The 19,218-nt window shown below is 40.4% G+C and overlaps 2 protein-coding genes and 1 non-coding gene across 4 annotated transcripts; 2 read left to right on the top strand and 1 right to left on the bottom strand.

Annotated features, from left to right (window-relative positions):
* Positions 1 to 5,943: 5,943 nt before the first annotated feature.
* Positions 5,944 to 6,015, top strand: trnam-cau (transfer RNA methionine (anticodon CAU)). Its single transcript has one exon. It is a non-coding gene; the product is annotated as a tRNA-Met (tRNA).
* Positions 6,016 to 6,606: 591 nt separating this feature from the next.
* On the top strand, positions 6,607 to 13,608 carry phax (phosphorylated adaptor for RNA export). The gene is made up of 5 exons (XM_017489978.3): positions 6,607 to 6,758; positions 7,243 to 7,853; positions 8,040 to 8,160; positions 8,392 to 8,475; positions 12,024 to 13,608. The coding sequence occupies exons 1-5, from the start codon at positions 6,657 to 6,659 to the stop codon at positions 12,303 to 12,305; spliced, it is 1,200 nt and encodes a 399-aa protein (XP_017345467.1). The 5' UTR covers positions 6,607 to 6,656; the 3' UTR covers positions 12,306 to 13,608.
* Positions 13,609 to 15,314: 1,706 nt separating this feature from the next.
* Positions 15,315 to 17,657, bottom strand: LOC108276641 (la-related protein 6). 2 transcript variants are annotated; one of them, XM_017488453.3, is made up of 3 exons: positions 16,937 to 17,051; positions 16,641 to 16,848; positions 15,315 to 16,491 (listed from the first exon to the last, which is right to left on the bottom strand). In XM_017488453.3, the coding sequence occupies exons 1-3, from the start codon at positions 16,957 to 16,959 to the stop codon at positions 15,544 to 15,546; spliced, it is 1,179 nt and encodes a 392-aa protein (XP_017343942.2). In that variant the 5' UTR covers positions 16,960 to 17,051; the 3' UTR covers positions 15,315 to 15,543. The 2 variants fall into 2 exon arrangements, with proteins under 2 accessions (XP_017343942.2, XP_047016782.1); XM_047160826.2 differs by having other exon boundaries at positions 16,641 to 17,657.
* Positions 17,658 to 19,218: the final 1,561 nt, after the last annotated feature.

Here is a 19,218-nt window from a genome sequence, read left to right as displayed (position 1 = left end):
AATGCACAGTGGATAGGTAACAACTAAGTGAATGCGACTATTTAATGTGATTTGTTTTGCCGTTTGGATATTACCTTGTTATTTCAACTGCATTGGCACAAACCAGCACAAACGAAGCACAAACGATTGGGGTGAATTTGGAGCATGTGGGGGGCTGGTGACATCATCGCCTAGAACTTAATGTCTAATATTTTTAAAACGAAAGCAGCAGAAACTAAACTTTTAGCGGCACAAACCAGCACAAACAGAGCACAATCGATTGAGACTGTTTGGGGTGAATTTGGAGCATGTGGGGGGGCTGAATGACCTCAGAATGATCTATAAATATTCTTTAAATATCTCCAAAACCGAAGCAGCACAAACAAAGCATTTATCGGCACAAACCAACACAAACGAAGCACAAACAATTGAGACCATTTGGGGTGAATTTGGAGCGTGTGGTGAGGCTGGTGACGTCATCGCACCATAATTCAATGTCTAATATTTTAAAAACGGAAGCAGCACAAACTAAACTTTTTACAGCACAAACGGAGAACAATCGATTGAGACTATTTTGCCGACGTTTTGCGTTGGTTGGGGGGCCAACTTATTGTTTTGAAACATGCCTTATTTTGTTTCAAAGGTCTCATACAATAGATTTACATGTATCCAAGTTAAAAAAAAAAACACTTTAATGTGCTCATAATTTAAACTGCAGCATTATTAAATGATCCGTTCTAAAGGATTCACTCTAAACTCCTCCTTTCAGAGAGCATACTCTGCTCTGAATGGTCAGACGTCCAAGTCTGTTGTGATTGGTCTACCGCTGGGCTTTTTGTTTCAAACCTATGTAGGTTAGTACAGGCAGTAAAGTATGGAATTACTGACCACTCGTTTCAGCTGTTCAGAATCGATTCCTTCTTTTGGGAGTCAATAACTCAGTTTGTTGTGCGCTTTGATTTTTGAAAGTTTGCAGACGTTTTTACATTCACAAACAGCTCTATCACGCTAAATGAAAGGTGATATTTGAAAAACCATAATAGATTCACTTTAAGAGAAGTCAACCTGGTGGTACAGTGAGTAACGTTGCTGCATCACAGCTCCAGGGCCCTGGGTTTGAGTTCACGATTGGATGACTGTCTGTGTGGAGTTTGGCATGTTCTTCCTGTGACTTTCTTCCCGGTGGTCCCGTTTCTTTCCACATGCCAACAGGTGACTCGGCTACGATAAATTGCCCCAAGTGTGAATGTGTGTACACGTGGTGCCCTACAATGGACTGGTGTACCATTCAGATTGTATTCCCAGCTCACACCCAGTGTTCCTAGGATAGGCTCTCCACCGTGACCCAAATCAGGAAAAAGAGGTTACTGAAAGTGAATGAACGGACTTCCGGAGAGAAGCTGGTGCGGTAATTAATTTGAAAGAAATTGTTAGCAAATTGTTGTTGTATAAGAGGAACACTTTTGGATGGATGTGCTCTTATTCCAAAATAATCAACTTCAGGTTGGTAAGAGTAATTCTGCTTCATCACAACACCCTGTTGTTGCTTATTTTCCTATATCAGATTATCCCTAATGTATAACTGCCTCCACTGATACAGTAATTGTGCTGAGAATGAGCCATATCTCAAATAGTCCAACAAAGTTTCGGAGTTTAGACTTTATACTGCAGTCCAGTGTCAAATGTCCCTGACACATTGTTTTTATCATATTTAGTCAACCTTATCCCATTTTTGGCCATTTTAGTCTTATCTTAGTCAAAGAAAACCGTAAGTATTTCAGTCTAGTTTTAATCAATGACAACTGTTGACATTTTTAGCCATAAGATTAATATTACGGAACATTTCACTCAATCTAGTCTAGGCAGGAAATGGCCAAGATACAGTGGGGGGATACTATGTGGGGAGGTTTCTTTTTTATGTGTGTGTGTGTGTATTGGGGGGGTTGGGGATATATATCTAAATATAATATCAATATAATATATAAATACCTCTTTAATATATAATAACATTGCACTTATTTCATATCTCCTCCAAACAATATGCCTTCTTGAGTATCAAGACAGGAACATGAACAGTAAATGAACCACCTTCATGAAATATGTGTGGCACAAAACAAACAGCGTTCATTCATCATCATCTTCCATATCACAACCCTCTCACTCCTTGCTTTTTTATCAGGTGGTCCAAAGTAATTTAATATAGCCTAGTTTTTTTGTTTGTTTTTTTTATGATCAGAGACCTTTAAAACACTTGGTAAAGTCACATCGTAAAAAAAAATCGACAGTAGAACTCATGGCTATGTTTAATAGAGAAAATAAGAACATTTACACACACACACACACACACACACACACACACACACACACACACACACACACAGTGCGATGAGAATTTACAGGATTGGGATTAAACAGATGTGTGGCCTAATCATTGTGAGACTAAACAGTTAAAAATGACTTCAGTTTGCTATGGAGCATAAAGATTGGACTGAGTACCAATGGAAAAACGTTAGTCAGGTCTAGGCTCAGCAACATTATACGGCCAATAAAATGATGTTAGCCAAGTACCTGAATGTACTGAATGACCAGGTTATACAATCAATGGATTTTTTTTTCTTTCCTGACAGCACAGATATATTCCAGGATCATAACGTCAAAATTAATTGGGCTCTAATCGTAAAAGAGTGGTTCAAGGAGCATGAGGAATCATTTTATATTTTGAAAATCTAGAAGGCTGGTACACAAATCGTCTGGGTTATGCATGTAACCCTGTTCCCTGAGAAGGGAATGAGATGTTGCGTGAGCTCAACGCTGTGGGAAGCGTTAACAATGCACACAGTCAGACCTCTCGAGGCTGCCTTGGCGTGCTCCACCCATAAACGCTTCACACAGAAAGTGTGTCCCCCCGACGTTAATAGTGTGATTAAGGTGTTTACATGTCTGTAATGCATTTTGATAATGCGACTAAAATAGGAATACTCCACATGTTTCAATTCAATTTGTGCTTACTTCGAGTATGACTTTAGTCAGAGTAATGTAATTAATAATCGCTGTTTACATGATAGTTTCTTAATCAGATTATTGTCTTAATCGGAATCTCGGATTATTGTTGTCCATGTAAACGTACTGACTGTACTGATTGTTTTTGGATTTAGATCTCGTTGCTGTTACACTGATTTTACCAGCAGGTGTCGCCAACGTGTTATGTTTCGAACGCTTCCAAGCAGTGAATCATTTTGCGAAGCAATTGGTTCAATTGATTCGAAGCTTTGAAAAGCTTCGTTTCTCCTGCGCCATAGACGTGACGCGCCCGCAGCGTGACTGAGACCAGGGTTGCCTGGTCTCCGTTTTTATTAAAAAAAATCCCCAAAATCACGTGGCCTGCAGTTTCTGCGCAACATATTGGGAAAAACTCCATACAAGGAAAAAGACAGTGGCTGAGCAGAAGCACATGCGACCAGTTTTACATTAACACCTGTGCACCTGCTCATTCATGCACCTATACAATCAGCCAAACATGTGGCAGCAGCACAATGCATAAAAATTGTGGACCACAAAGCACGATTCCACTATTGCTACTGTCCATCTCAGATGAGACCTAGCCCAGAGAAGTCGGTGGTGCTTCTGGACAGTTTTGATGTATGGCTTCTGCTTTGCATAGTAAAGACTAGGTAAAACATCAAATACCTTGGCTTTATACATTTTATGTTTAAATACAAGTCAAAGTACATTTCACCGATTTTTTATAATTTGTTAAACTTTTCATAATTAGATGTAAAACACAGTTGTATCAACTAGCAATATGATACATGAAATGAAGTGGGATGACTCTGAAGGAAGGAAAGAAAGAAAAAAAAGAAAGAAAGAAAACATTCATAATATTACATTATTTATTTGTTTAGATTTTTATCCTACATATTAAGTTGACATTTTGTAGGCTGATTTGATATAGAAAATAATATTCAGTACAATATATTCAGTACAAGTTTTCGATTAATAACATGGGGAAATAATGGATCTGGCAACACCGACTCTTACACCATCATTGGTCCAATCTCGACTCTCCCACTTCAAGTCAAGTCAGGTGGTTTTATTGTCATTTCAACCATATGCAGCTGGTACAGTACACAGTGAAATGAAGCAGTTCCTAGCAGTTATTACTGGACTTAGCAGTTATTGCAGTAGCAGCCAGGTAAAGTGTATAATAGTGACAAGAAATTAAATATGATAGTTTATAAATACAGTAGCAGCAAAAAAAAATGCAATACAGTCAATACATAAATGTGCAAATATTGCAGTGGGAGTGGGATGGTGTTCAGTTCAGAGAGTGTGTGTGTTTGTTTGTTTGTCTTGCGATCCGATACGATGCAATTTCCAAGCCAGGCAGTGATGCAGATGCTCTCAGTGGTTCCTCTGTAGAATGTGGTGAGGAGATGGGCTTTTTTCAGCCTTCTCAGAAAGTAGAGATGCTACTGGGCTTTCTTGGTTATGGAACTGCTGTTGAGGGACCCGTTGAGGTTCTCTGTCAGGTGAACACCAAGGAATTTGGTGCTTTCGACGATCTCCACGGAGGAGCCGTCAATGTTCAGTGGAGAGTGGTCGCGGCGTGCTCTCCTGAAGTCAACAACCATCTCTTTTAATTTTTCCATGTTCAGAGACAGGTTGTTGGCTCTACACCAGTCCGCTTGCACCTCCTCTCTGTATGCTGACTCACTGTTTTTTCTGATAAGACCCACCATATTCATGTCTTTGCGAACTTCATGATGTGTTTGGAGCTGTGCTTTGCTGCACAGTCATGACTTGTGATTCAGCAGAGTGAACAGCAGTGGACTGAGCACACAGCCCTGCACGGCCCCTGTGCTCAGTGTGTGGTGCTGGAGATGCTGCTCCCGATCCGGACTGACTGAGGTCTCCCAGTCAGAATGTCCAGGATCCAGATGAAGAGGGAGGTGTTCAAGCCCAGCAAGTTCAGCTTTCCATATCAGGTGCTGAGGAATGATTGTGTTGAATGCTGAAATCTAAGAACAGCATTGGAACGTAGGTGTCCTCTTTGTCCAGATGAGTGAGAGCCACATGTACGGTGGTGGCAATGGCATCATCTATTCAGTGGTTGGGGTGATATGTGAACTGCAGGGAGTGCAGTGAGGGGGGCAGCAGGGTTTTGATGTGCCTCATGACGAGCCTCTCAAAGCGGTAGCCAGGACAGTAGTCATTGAGGCAGGACACTGACTTATTCGGCACAGGGACAGTGGTGGTGGCCTTGAAACACGTTGGAACGACGGCACTGCTCAGGGAGATGTTGAAGATGTCAGTGAGAACATACGCAAGCTGGTCTGCACATACTCTGAGCACTCTGCCAGAAGGTCCAGCAGCTTTCCAGCAGTGGGTTGACTCAGCATAGAGTTTTCCTCACATCACTGGTTACACACAGCACCTGGTCGTTCGTAAGAGGGGTGGTCTTCCTCGCCCCCACATCATTCTGCACGTCAAACCGAGTGTAGAAGTTGTTCAGCGCATCTGGGAGGGAGGCATCACTGTCACAGGCAGGTGATAATGTCCTGTAGTTGCTGATGGCCTGAATGCCCTGCCAAATGGCGCATGTGTCACCGCTGTCCATGAAGTGACTGTGGGTTTTCTGGGCGTGTGCGCGCTTTGCCTCTCTCATAACCAAATAAGAAAACACTGTACAGGTTAATATCGTACACGAGTCAAAATCATTGGCAGTCGATCCTTTATACTAGATGACTGCCGAAAATAAAACTTTTAAAACCCTGCGAATGGAAAATATTTGAAATAACAGCTTAGATTTTTTTTTAAAAAATGTATAAATAAATTAAGTATAAATAAATAAACTTCACGACAGGGAATTAATTTCGAATGCAGAGTTACAATAATATCCTTACTCTATTCTACCGTATACTATAAAGCATAGTTTATATGTACAAAAGCTTGTGAACATTCCACAGCAGAGTGGCGCAGCGGAAGCGTGCTGGGCCCATAACCCAGAGGTCGATGGATCGAAACCATCCTCTGCTAGTTTTTCTTTAATAGTAAATATTATTTGAATAAATAAAATAAATAGATCTACTGTACTACCTTTATAGAACAATTTTGACTTTTGTTTCAGTGAATACTGTTGTCATGGTTATCATGCGTTGGTTTGAGCGTTGAGTTTATAATCAATAATTCAATATATTTAATCCCCCATTACAGCCGTAGAAAGGTTTGTCTATAAGTAACATATAGCCGATTTTGTGTCACCAAAATAGCTCTGAGGCATGGACTCCACGAGACTCTGGATTAATTCATTAATAAATATAATAACCTTGATAAAGTTGGATTATAATTTCCTGTAACGTTTTTTAAATTATTTTTTTTATCATGGACCCCACTTTTATAAACACTGCTATACTATAATAATGTGTAATATGTAACATAATATCATCTAATATATTTACTAGATTGTATTACTCTTTCTGCTTCAGAAATGCTATGATATTTTAGCAATTTGCGGCTTCTCTGTTAAACAATTATAGGCGAAATATTTAGAGAAAACCACTCGTACTCGTAAGATTAATATACTGTTTTGTAGCTTTAAGTTTAGTTTTGATCCAATAAGGAGAGACGCGCGTGGCGTCGTTGTGCTTCAACTTCCGGAGAACTTCCGGGTGGGAGAAATGGCGGGTCACAACAACGGAGACACAATGGAGAATCTGGAAGATGGAGAAATAAGTGGCTCTGATTCAGAGCCAGAAATGCATTCAAATAACCGGCAGCAGGTAAGAATATAAAACGTGCGTTCACTTCTCCGGTGTAATGCTTAAGACTTTTTTTTGCAGATTGCTAGCTTGTTTTATAACCTTAGCTAACCAGGTTACCCCAGTCAGTCAACCTAGCTAGCTAGGTAACACTATTTGCTATGTAATTTATCAACTCACGTGGTGAGCTGCTTCAGTTAGTGCCCTAGGAAGTGCATATGATATTGTTTTTCGGAACAAGCCTGGAGAAAATATCGCCAGATATGATTAGCCAGGTCCACTCATGTCAGACTAAGACATCTGATTGCTGTCCGATGCTGATTGTACACGTGTTTGAATTTTCTAGTCATAAAATATTACAGTGTACTGTTTATCACTTGTTCTGTTTACTGTGTTGCAGTAATTGCGGGTAGGATCTAAACGGTAAAATAAATAGTAGTGTGAACTATAGGAAAATATGACTGTTTTACATTCCTGAAAGTCTGTTTTTGAATTCTCCTCTAAGACGCCTTCTGCAGGAGCTTTTTTGACCCAGCACTTCCAGAGCAGAGAATGTCCACAGACTGCTTCATGTGTCGCCAGCTACCGTAGCTCCATTGTAACCGACTCCAGCGACAGCGACTCGGAGGAAGAAGCTGTGTTGTGGAGGCGAAAGCGTCAGAAGTGCACCAATGTACCTCTGGCTGTGCCTCCTACAGCTTTCCGAGGTACTGGCACTGTCACAGGACCTCCATGCCGCAAAGTAAACAACATCTGGGGCTCTGTTGTGCAGGAGCAAAGCCAGGAGGCTGTGGCTGCTGAGCTCGGCATAATGGGAATGGAGGGGGGCATCACTATGGACAGCCGCCAGTGTGAGACCTACAACTACTTGCTAGCACGGAAGCTGATGGAAAAGGAGAAGCAGGAGGAAGAGCCGGGTATGGAGGCCATGCTGGAGGGGCAGCTAGAGGAATGCATGCAGCACGGCACACAGGAAGAGAAGAGTGACGGCCATCTGAAGAGGAAGCGGTCAGTCAAGGAACGGCTGGGTCCTCGAGCTGAGATGGACTTCAAAGGGCGGTATGAGATCACGGTGGATGACCATGAAGATAAAGTGATTGACGAGATAGCTCATAGGTGAGGAAAACCTCAGTTAATCTTCAACATTTCAGAAATTTGACTATGATTTTTTTTTTGTTTGTTTTACAGACAGTCTGTTAGTTTTATTATTATTATTACTACTACTTGTTTAAATACAGTGTGTTGGATGTTGTCTGCCGTGCTGTACTGCATGCTGATTGTCTCCTCTGTTCTTATTAAAAGGTTAATGGAGCCAAAGAGGGAGTTAATAGAGCGTGTCGTGAAGGTGATTGGCACAAAGAAAGCGATAGAGCTTCTGTCAGAAACTGCAACGATTGAACAAAATGGAGGTCTTTACACAATGGTAAGAGTTCCCACATTGTGATTTTGAAGAACTTTCACACTCTTTTACATGGTTTAGTAGCAAGAGCAGTTCAACACACATCGGATCAGTAATTTAGTCTTCCTCCTGAGTAATTTCCCACTCCATGCCACTGAGCGGCACTGCTAAGCTTGATTGTTTCTGCTTGACATCCTTTGAAATATTGATCTGGTGGCTTTAAAAATTATATTTGTACGTGTTTGCTTCCCATAGGATGGCAGTAGAAGGCGGACGCCTGGAGGGGTTTATCTGAACTTGCTGAAGAACACTCCTAGTATTTCTCATGATCAAGTCAAGGTATGGTGAGAAGAATGAAGTACTGTGGTGTTATTCTGTTTTAAACCTAATCTAGAGTAAACACACTGGAGGTTGGGTTCGAATCCCACTTCTGACACCAGTTTGCTGGATAAAAAGTATCTCAGGTTATGTCTTTCAGTCGTCCTCCGTCAACCTTCAGCCTTTTTACTTCTCTTAACTCTTAGTTCTTTGTTCGGAGCAAGAAAGTGTGGTTGACCGCAGAGCGTTCAGGCCTGGAGAGTCTGAATGAACACACACTGACGCATGCTGTTCTCAGAGACATCCGAGTTTATTCGTGCAGGACAGGAGTATTTATACACATAGATAAACAGCAGTGCGTGGGGGGTTTCTACTTGTGCAGGTTCAGACAGTTACACCACGCACACAGTCATACCACAAAAATAAGTTTTCAAGGTATGGAAAATACATGTCAGCTATAATAAAGGATGGCAGTTGATCAGCTTATCAGAAGAGGTAATTAAGTGAATACATTCATCATAGGTATTTGACAGCACAGAGAGACACAAACAGAAACTATAACCTAGTATTCCCCGTATCCAAGGTGTCTTAATAGCAGTTCATAATATAAAAGAATACATGATATAAGAGAATTAAAGGCTGAAGGCTGACAGAGGACGACTGAAAGACATAACCTGAGATACTTTTTATCCAACACACCGAGTATTTAGACATTCCCTAGTTTTCCACATTATTGCCTCCCTAATTCCTATAACTTCATGTTTTCGTTAGTCCTCATACACTTAATTTCTCAGGATGTCTGTGTCACCAGTGGCTGTCCATCGGTGCATATCGGGCGTTCAGTAGTTGTTAATCTTCATAAAGTCCTCATTCACAGCTGCATTCATTTTAAGTAGAGTTGAAAAACTAATTACTTCTTTTGAGTGAACAACAATTTTATTTATTTATTTTTAATGTTGCTTTTTGATAGGGGTAAGCCGAGCTTTCGTTGGTTTGCTCAGCAGCATGCCTTCTGCCCCATATAGTTCCTATAAAGTTATTATTAAACCTAGTCACACAAAAATGGGAACTACAACAAGCAGTAATAGAGGCTCGCTGGGGCAGGAATCACACTGCCCCATGCTCACTTTATAAAGAAGGAGGAACACACAGGGCAGTTACTGACAGGGTTGGCATTTATTATGCCAAATTGAGTTAAGCTCTAATTTTATAGTAAATAATCAGAATGAAATGTAATACATTTCTGCAGAGAAAGCCAAAGTGTGAATGCTCCCTTGTTCAGTAGTCAGGGCACGGATGAAGGAGTCACTGTTTTAAGGGCTGTATCAATCGCAAAATCCTAACCCGTGCACTGGAACGTTTGCACCCTAATAATTCCCACAAAACCAGGGAGCATCCGAGTATGAAATTAGCGCTCGCCAAATGCGGCTTAATTGTCGGCAGTGGCGTGTAATATTGTCTGGTCATCTGCCACTTTGGCGGGTATGTTCCACGCACAAGTAGGGCTGAATTTCACACGGAAGTGTGAAATTGGCTAATACTCTGTTGTGTTCATAAAATAACTCCTGCCTAATGGCTTGTGAAAACCGTTATTAGCATTAAAGGGAAAGGAGTGATGTGTTCTTATGTATGATTGAATATTTGAGTGTTTTAAACTTATTTAAATATAATGATTGCATGTGTACAGACGAGTGTAACACTTCCCAGGTTCAGGAAGAGAATGAGGAATCTGGAGGCAGGCTTGGAACAACTCATGCCACTTTTTTCCTCCCAGCAGTTTTATTTTCTACACACACACGCATGGCTCTGTGCTGGTTGTCTTTTTTCTCTCTCTCTCTCTCTCTCTCTCTCTCTCTCTCTCTCTCTCTCTCTCTCTCTCTTGCTTTCGCTTCTACGGGAGGCAACTGAAAGCACAAAGACAGTGTGGTTTACATGGATAACAATAATCCACTATTAACCTGATTAAGACAATACTGTGATTAAGAAACTACCATGTAAACAGCAATTTTTAATTACCTTAATCTGATTAAGGTCATACTCAAAGTAAACACTGATCGAATTAAGATAGCTGGATACTCCTGTTTTAGTCGCATTATGGACGTGTATTACAGACATTTAAACAGCTTAATCACATTATTAACGTCGTGTGAGAGTTTTCACCGCATTTTGCGACAGGACACGATCACACACCACAGTTTTCAACATTTTACGGTGAACAAGAGAGTACGGGCGCGTCCCAAACCGCGTACTTGCCTACTATAGGCCTGTAGTTGGGAAAAATACATGTAGCTCGGCTACTGTATAGATGGTAAGTACGTGGTTAGGGATGTAACCCATGGCTTGAAGCAGTTGTCTATTTGCACATACAGCATGACAAATAATTAACTGCACTTAAAACGTTCGTAAAAAAAAAATTTAAAACACCCAAAAATTGTATACGGTACCATAACGAAGACGAACTGTATGTTGATACGTGAAATTCTGGATGGACGGCGTGGCGCGGTGATGTAATGGCATGGGCTGTTAATGTAATTATGTTCCAAAACATGTGAAACGGGAACATGACAGGAGTATTCTAAAAGCGACTCATATAAACACCTTAATCACAATATTATCTTGGTCAGAGTAAGGTCAATAATTAGATTACTGCTGTCCATGTAAACATAGTCAATGACAAAAATCAACTTTCACTAATTACACACAGGTGAGAATCATCACGCTTTACCTCCCGGTTCGACCTGCCTCCTTTCCGTCCACAGCCAATGCTTGGCCATGCCACAATGACTTTTTATGATTAAAAATTTGAAAATAACTTTTTGTTTATATCAGTTATATAATTTAAAACAACGTGGTTAGTTTCTGTTTTTGTGAGGTAGCTTGTAGAAATTCTGATTGGCTGGTTGGAAACATTTTTTTTACCAGCCACTGTGCAGGTGGAGCAAAAAAGTTACTTTCAGACCCTGGGGAGCACTATGTTCTCTTACTGAAATTGGCGTCATATTTTCTGAAGCTTGTCAGCTCAGAAAAAAATGGCGGACAAACTATCAGCCAAATTCATCTACAAATGTAAGTAGCTTGTTATCGTTGTTGTAGCTCTCAACTGATTACTTACATTAATGTTGTGTTTTTTTGTTGTTTAACTTTATTTGAAGTTCTCTATATGGTATGAGTCTAATGACTTTTAAGTGTTTAATGATTAAAAAAAAAATTTCCACTAGTTAGATTACAATCCTGATTGAAGTACCATAACAGAAACACGTGTGCTTAAACTAACAAATTTATATGACATATAATGTCCTGCCTGTTGATAAATGCCAGTGGTGACGTTTTAGAACGCAAGTACGTAATCATGTCGCCAGAAATCGAGTCATCAGTGTCCAAATGTGTAGTGAGCCAGGGTCCTTACCACTCATGTACACGACATACTGATTCATGAGCTAGGGAGCTGGTCGAGACGCACCTGGTGTGTCTAGGATGTGCGGGACCATTTCTTTTCTAAGGCGTGTTGCAGAGATGTATTAGAAGTAGGAAAAGGGGGATTACTTTTAAAGAAACCTTTTGTGTCCTAGGAAATATTCTTTGAAGAGAACCAGAAAGAGCACAACAACAAGAAGGCAAACAAGAAGGCAGCCAAGCAGCGGCAGAAATACTTAACAGCCAAGAAAATGAAGCAAGCGATCGGCACTTTGAACCTGCAAGAGCACGATGACGTTTCTCGGGAAACATTTGCCAGCGACACAAACGATGCCTTGGAGTCGCTGGAAGATGGGGGCGAGGAGCAGCCAGAGCCTGCACTGGGCACAGAGGATGCTCCAGTGGTTTACAACTCGAATGACCTGGAGGTCTTCTGATGCTGCTGGTTGTCTTCTTGAGTGACTGTGTAGACAGTGACTAGACAAAGTTTGCTGTCAACATGTTCAGTGATGTGGGCTGAGCAGATCAGATTTCGTTTAATGTATGTGTGTTTGACATGGTCATATCTTTTCCCTCGTTTCATGCTCCATCTCTTGTGTGAGGCTGGACATGGCGTGTGTGTGTGTGTGTTAACAAGCTCAGAAACCTTAGGCTGCTTTCGTACTAGGCATTTTTCCCTGTGCAAGTTCCATATGTAATCTCATGGGAAGAAGGCAGAATGTGATCCTGTCACTTTGAAGCTCTTCTAAAAGTTAAAGAGGAACTGTCCACATTTTAGAAAAGTGATAAGTGACATCAAACACGGTTTCAGATTTCAGCTTGGAGGCAAACGAGACAAATCAACATGGAGGACAGTGCTGGTAGCATGTTTGCTTCGTACCTCTGGGGTTGGGGGTTCGAATCCCACCTAGGCCCTGTGTGCGTGGAGTTTGCATGTTCTCCCTGTACTTCAGGGGCTTCCTCCACGTGCTCCTGTTTCCTCCTCTAGTCCAAAGACCTGTTGTAGGTTGATTGGAGAATGGATGGAGGGATGGATATTTCATGTTATAATGTTGCAAAATATGTACGTTTTGTGACGTTTGTCGGTATCTGATGTCATGCACCAGTCCTAATATAACTCTAAATACAGTGGTCTGGATGCTGCATACTGGTTCAGAAAAGTCACTCCAGTCCTTTTCAGTGCTTTAATAAAGCACTTTAAATAAACAACAAAAAAAAAGCCTAGTGTGAAAGCAGCCTTATTACTGACACAGTTATATAACGAGAGCGTTTATACAGTATATTGATAGTGAAGCCAGTTACAACAATGCACTTTTGCTTGCCCACTAATTTCATTATTCTTTTAGTATTAAATGGCTGTGCAGGTATGTTAAACCGAATCATACATTCTGTTCATTCCTTATTGAAATTCATAGTACATAGTTTGAAGAATATGCTTAATAGTTCTTGTACAAGTATTGACGGGTGATGTTCTGCTTAATACAAAGCACCACTCTGAGCATCTGTCACAATCTAGTAGTAATGACGCTTCATCATCTTGCACTTGTTCTGACTCCCACTGACTAATGATGTTAAATTTGTATTTGTGGAAAATGACAGCGTGTTCAGATACACTAAGCATTCAGAATATTCATCGAGTCAAGTGAGTGTTTCGACGATGAATAAAATGGTTTCATATGTTTTGTTTGCTACTGATTCCTAAAGTACCTAATTTTAAAATAAAGTTCTACTTAGAATCCATTTTTAAGCTTGTTTGACACATCCTTTTCTGACTAGTCTTCCAAATTTAGCAATATTGTTCAGAATTTTTAGTCGGACTACTAATTTAAGAAGTATGTGAAGGCTGCTTTCCACCTGATTTTCTTCTGTTGTCTGTTGTCACGACATGTGACGAAGTACAGCCTTCTATTATATTACCATGTGCTTAATATACCTAAGTACTTCACTGATCCAGTCGACAGTTTCCTATCTTTTGTGCTGAAACTCTGACTCAGTTGACCCTCAGCTCTCTGTCTCCCACTGAAGCATTGAAATGTCCATTTACAGCTCACAGCTGAAGATGACGATTCATCTAAGTTTAGCTCAGTAGTTTATTTTTTTTTCACTACGGCATCACAGCTAATCAGAAAATGATTTCTACTCTATTTAGGGCAAGAAGAAAATAGCTAAATTATGGTGTTATTTCACACTACCATAAAAGAGCTTCTTTTTTTTGTATGATTAGTGTTTTGACTCTAAGAGGTCCAGAGTCTGTGGGATGAGACAGAACCTCTTCACCACTGGAGCAGAGCCAAAGAGCTGTGCAGGCTCAACTCCTGAAAAGTTGTCATGGTGACCAAATTCTGATGAGTTATTATGTCAGCTACTGTGTCACATAAATTATGCCGTAGTTGGTGTAAGAACGCATGTAACACAGTAATGGATAAAAGGTGTCTCCAGGAAATTGAACACTCAAATACTTTTCCTTGTTACTGAGGTGCTATCATTAAGGTGACATCTTTTGTACATGTTATATCAGAGGTGTCCATTGTTATCCGCAAAGGGCCGGTGTGGGTGCAGGTTTTCATTCAAATCAAGCAGGAGCCACACCTGATTCTACCTGTTTAATCAGTAATCATCTTGGCTTTCAATAGACTTAGGTGTGGCTTCTGCTTGGTTAGAATGAAAACCTGCACCAACACCACTCTTTCTGGATAAGATTGGACACCTATCTTAAGTATGTACGTGTCACCTTTTTGAAATGTACATAATTACATAAGGTACATAATTTGACATTAAGAGCCAGTGATGCACCTTTAAAGCTTTACTCTAAAAGCTACATTACATGAACCTTTCCAGGCAAAAGATACAATTTAAAGGTTGTAAGATGTACCCTTGATGGTACCACCCCATCAAGTACAGTTTGTTACCCTTAGTGTATTATATGACCACTTTAAACTATGTTGTAAATGTATGAATTTATTAGTCTATTTCTTTATAGTAAACTTTTAGTATTAATCATTTTAGCATTTATGATGGGTAGATTGCTTATACCTGTGCGTTCCTCTGAGTTATTTGGTTTTCTCCCACTACCCAAAAACATGCTGGTGGACTAGTGTCACCAAATTTCCCCTACATGTGAATGAGGGTGTGAGTAATGTTCTGCAATGATCTGGCATCCCATTCAGGGTGTGTCCCTGCCTTTCACTCAGTATTATAATCTCTGGATCCATGGAGTCCCTGACCTGTATAGAGTGATTACTGAAGATGAAAGAATGGATGAATTACATGACTTGGATTAGTGTTTGGGTCAAAATTTGTTGACATGGCACTTCACTTTTCTTTTCTTTTTCCCCCCTCTTTTCTTTAAATGAGACTTTCTCAGTACATCAGTTAAATTGAGATTAGTAACAATGCATGTTGATGTAGAGGTGGTTGTAGATGCTTATTAAGAAGCTATGCGAGGTATAAAGTTGAGAAAATATGGGATTGTGCTCATTTCTGCAATGTAAATGAAAGCAATTTGATTTGTACTTGAAACGTCTAAGAATTCACTAATGGGTTAATTGTTTATTAAGATACAAGCACAGAACCATTACACACACATTTGCATTTTGAAGTCAGCAAATCAAATGACAAAGTAATTTACAGCACAAATAGAAAACAACTGATTACTCTAACTAAACAATTGGTTACTTATACTTTGAATGAATAATGAAGTCTTCTTCTAACTAGGATGGCATGAAAACCTCTACTCCCATCAGGACCATAAGGCAGACGCAGGACTCCAGGAGGCGCTGTGTCTCCATTTAGAGCCCTTTTTTCATTCGTCTGACCGTTTTTGTTTTGGTTGGCGCACAATTTGCGTTTCTCTCGCAAATCTGGACTTGTGTCTGGACTGCACCAGAGCTCTGAGGCTAAGAGGGGTGAAATGCGAGGGCCTGGCATGGGGGCATGGACACATTTGGGGCTGGAACGTGGGCTACTTAAGGGGCTGCCACATACCTTGCCAGAGAAAAAGCGAGGGATGCTCAGAGGTGATGAGGAGGTGAACTCTGATTCTGAAGAGCTGCATGCTGACGAGTCTTCACCACAAGTCTGAAGCTGTAGCATGCGCTGGTTCAGGATGGAGATCCCCTTCCCGTTACTTCTGTCCTCCAAACCCACATCCACAGCTTTCTTCTTGGAAGCTTTCCCCACCAGGAGTACTCTCATATTACCTTCAGACTGTGAGAGTTGGTGGTAAGCACGTCCAGCTCCTTCCAGATCTTCATATTCTACTAGTACGCTCTCCTTAGTGAACAACTCTGGGTATCTGTAGCTGTATTTCTGAAGCTCTGGTGGAAGCTCTCTGCCAGGCCGGTTGACCCGAGCCATGGTGATGGTGCCAAATGGCTCCAGAATTGCAATAGCAGTTTCCATGGTGCTCTTGTGAGGTGTTGATGCGTCATGTGCCATGTTCTCTGTCAGATTTGATTCTGTGATGTTCCAGACCAGCAGGAGTCTGCTGGGTACCTGAAAGAGGACGGACTCTGGTACCGGCTCTATTCTACGCACTTTATTTCCCTCTTTGTTTACCTCTAGCGTTAATGAATGCCGGAGTGCGTAGGCTGTGACCCGCCAGTCTTTTGTGAACTGCTTCATCTGGGATCAAAGTGAAAAGAGCCGTATACATTTAGCCAGGTATACCAAGCAATCATGCAAAAATAAAATAATGAAAAGACCAACCAAAGTGGAAATTTATAATGCTGTTCGAGAAAAAAAATATTTTTTAAAACGAGGCACCAGCTTACCTTTTTAAAAGAGGTCAGCAGCTTGATATTGACATAACCCATCTTATTTCTTCTGACATGCTTTAAAAGGAAAGCATCCTTAGTCAAATTCTCATCAGAGAGGTAATATTCAATCTGAGAGACCATCTTTTGGATCAGATCAGCATCCGGAGGTATCCATGTGTCAAGGTCTATATCTTCATCATTTTCATTCGACACAGAGAAATATCTGAAGAGGGCAAAAGAAGCAGGGGGTACTCTTAATACACAAACGAGAGAAATGTTTAACAAGCAAATAAAACAACAATAGAGCTTACTTTTTATTGCAAATGCTGTCCATTTTGCCTTCAGCGTTGATGTTTCAGTGCAGTTGGCAGCAGTACTCTTCACTGTGCGTGTCTGTGTGGAAATGTTTAATAACAGCCCTCGGAGCCTGAGTGGTCTTGTCTGCCCTCGATAATCTCCTTCACTGTTATAAATATGCTGAAAACACCCACACATCTGAATCTGTCATGCAGCATCTAACCAATCAATAGCGGTTTACTAGAACAATGCTATAAAATGGTATTACCATATGAGGACTCTTCCACACACTGACATCACAAGAGGAGCCAAAAAAAGTTACCCAAACTTGTGCCAAAAATAGCTATATTATGTAATTATATTACCATAAGGATCTAAGGGGGATTTGTGGTGAAAAGTAGCTCATCACCGGTATATACTTCACTCTCATCTGGTATTGTTTTAAATGAAGGCCAATCATAATTCTACATGAATAAACAGCACAAGAGTCTGCAGCAAATAAATGTCTAAATCAGAGTCATTCTAGTTTATTGCAGCAAAAGAAAATTAAATTATGACATGTCAGAGAGATTAATTATTGATATGCTGGATGTGTCTGGAAGATTGTCATTTGTTTCAATTCACACACTTTTATACAATTATAGATATTTTACACTATGCACAATTGTCTAGGTTGTTCACACTAAGATATACGTATATGTATATGATGTCAGGATATACAGTGTATTGACTGAACTTCTTTCACTAACCTGAACCGTCAAACACCACAGAGCCGAGGGCTCATATAAAATAACAGACAGAACTGTGTTTGTGGTGCCTCGTGTTTTGCCTTCTGTCTCCAAAGCTGTAGCTGTTAGCTAGCTTATGTGTTCTGCATTAAGCAAAAGATAGTTCAGAAGTACAAAATGTATAGATATTGAATAAACCTCACATGTAGCCACTATGAACATGTTATTTAGTTTGAGAAATCATTATAAATTGCATTTTCAGTTGAATTTGGGGAAACTACTTGAAGCATTTGTTGTGTTGAACTATTTCAATTGGTTTTGTTTGATTTGTTCATTGCAAACAGCTGAAAGTCTGTAAATTTGGACAAAAACCTGATTTGCAGTGGGGGTTGAATAATTTGATTGCAACTGTATGTTATGGTTATAGGTAGATCTGTATCTATGTAGATATAATCTAGTTAATTTTATATAGCTGAGCCCATCAGCAAAAAACAATAACTTTCACAATATAAATGGAGCAAGCTAAGAAGGGCTTGCTGCTATAGGATAATCCATCCATTTTCCTTGTTAATCCTACACAGGGTCATTGGAGAGGCTGGAACCTATGACAGGGAATGTGGGGCACAAGAGGGACACCTTGGACTGGGTTCCAACCCATTGCACGGCACACAGTTGCATACTACGGACAATTTGGAAATGCCAATCAGCCTGGATGTAACAACACGGGACTATATACAGGAAGTAAGCACAGGAGCAATGTCTTTATTAACAAACATGCAGACAAAACACAAGGAGCACGGAGCACATGTGACTCCAGTGGTTTAATCCCAATTTTATGAAGCGATACGGATGCTTTGTGCGTGGAAAATATCTTCACTTCTGCATAGATCTCCGATGTGCATTCACGAGAGAACCACAATGCATGTGTGTTGTGTTGAAGTGAGAGAGGACAAAAAATGCAAGAAAACCACTGGAGTCACATGGATTACTTTTATGATGCCTTGATGAAGTTTTTGGAGCTTTAAAGTTTTGGTTACTGGACTGTAAAAAGAGGGACAGAAATCTCCCAGGATTCATAAAAAATGTCTTCATATGTGTTCCGAAGATGGACAAAAGTGTTATGGGTTTAGAACGACATGAGGGTGAGTAATTGATGAAAGAATTTAAAATTTTGGGTGAACTATCCCTTTAAAACACTGGACTACTGATTGGAAGGTTGTGAGTTCAAATCCCAGCACTGCCATGCTGCCACTGATGTTTGGTTGTCTGAAATTAGATAAATGTAAGTTATTCCAGATAAGGGTTTTCTGCCAAATGCCATAAATGTAAATTTACATGTATGTTACATGTATGGGATTTGGCAGACACCCTTATCCAGGGCTTTGAACTCATGTCTCATGGCTGTATACACATGGAATGTTCTGCACTAATTTGTAGTGCAGAAAATAGTGACAACTCACCAAAAAGATCTATGTAAACACAGAGTACTGTAGTAGGTAGTAATTACCCAGGATTGAACGGTATGTTGGTTTGGGGGCAGGTGGACCACATAGCTATGATAGAAACAG

The sequence above is a fragment of the Ictalurus punctatus genome, chromosome 16 (assembly GCF_001660625.3).
Source record: "Ictalurus punctatus breed USDA103 chromosome 16, Coco_2.0, whole genome shotgun sequence".
Taxonomy (NCBI): Eukaryota; Metazoa; Chordata; class Actinopteri; order Siluriformes; family Ictaluridae; genus Ictalurus; species Ictalurus punctatus.
The sequence above is the reverse complement of the archived record's forward strand: the minus strand, read 5'-3'. Positions and strand labels throughout refer to the sequence as shown.

Bases quoted from the DNA above. Each gene is read 5' to 3' on its own strand.
- phax (XM_017489978.3), top strand. From the start codon at position 6,657: ATGGCGGGTCACAACAACGGAGACACAATGGAGAATCTGGAAGATGGA. The intron at 7,854-8,039 runs GTGAGGAAAACC...TCTTATTAAAAG, and splicing joins ATTGACGAGATAGCTCATAG to GTTAATGGAGCCAAAGAGGG. The intron at 8,476-12,023 runs GTATGGTGAGAA...TTTGTGTCCTAG, and splicing joins TTTCTCATGATCAAGTCAAG to GAAATATTCTTTGAAGAGAA.
- LOC108276641 (XM_047160826.2), bottom strand. From the start codon at position 17,120: ATGTGTGGGTGTTTTCAGCATATTTATAACAGTGAAGGAGATTATCGA. The intron at 16,492-16,640 runs GTAAGCTGGTGC...CTTTGATCCCAG, and splicing joins TGCTGACCTCTTTTAAAAAG to ATGAAGCAGTTCACAAAAGA.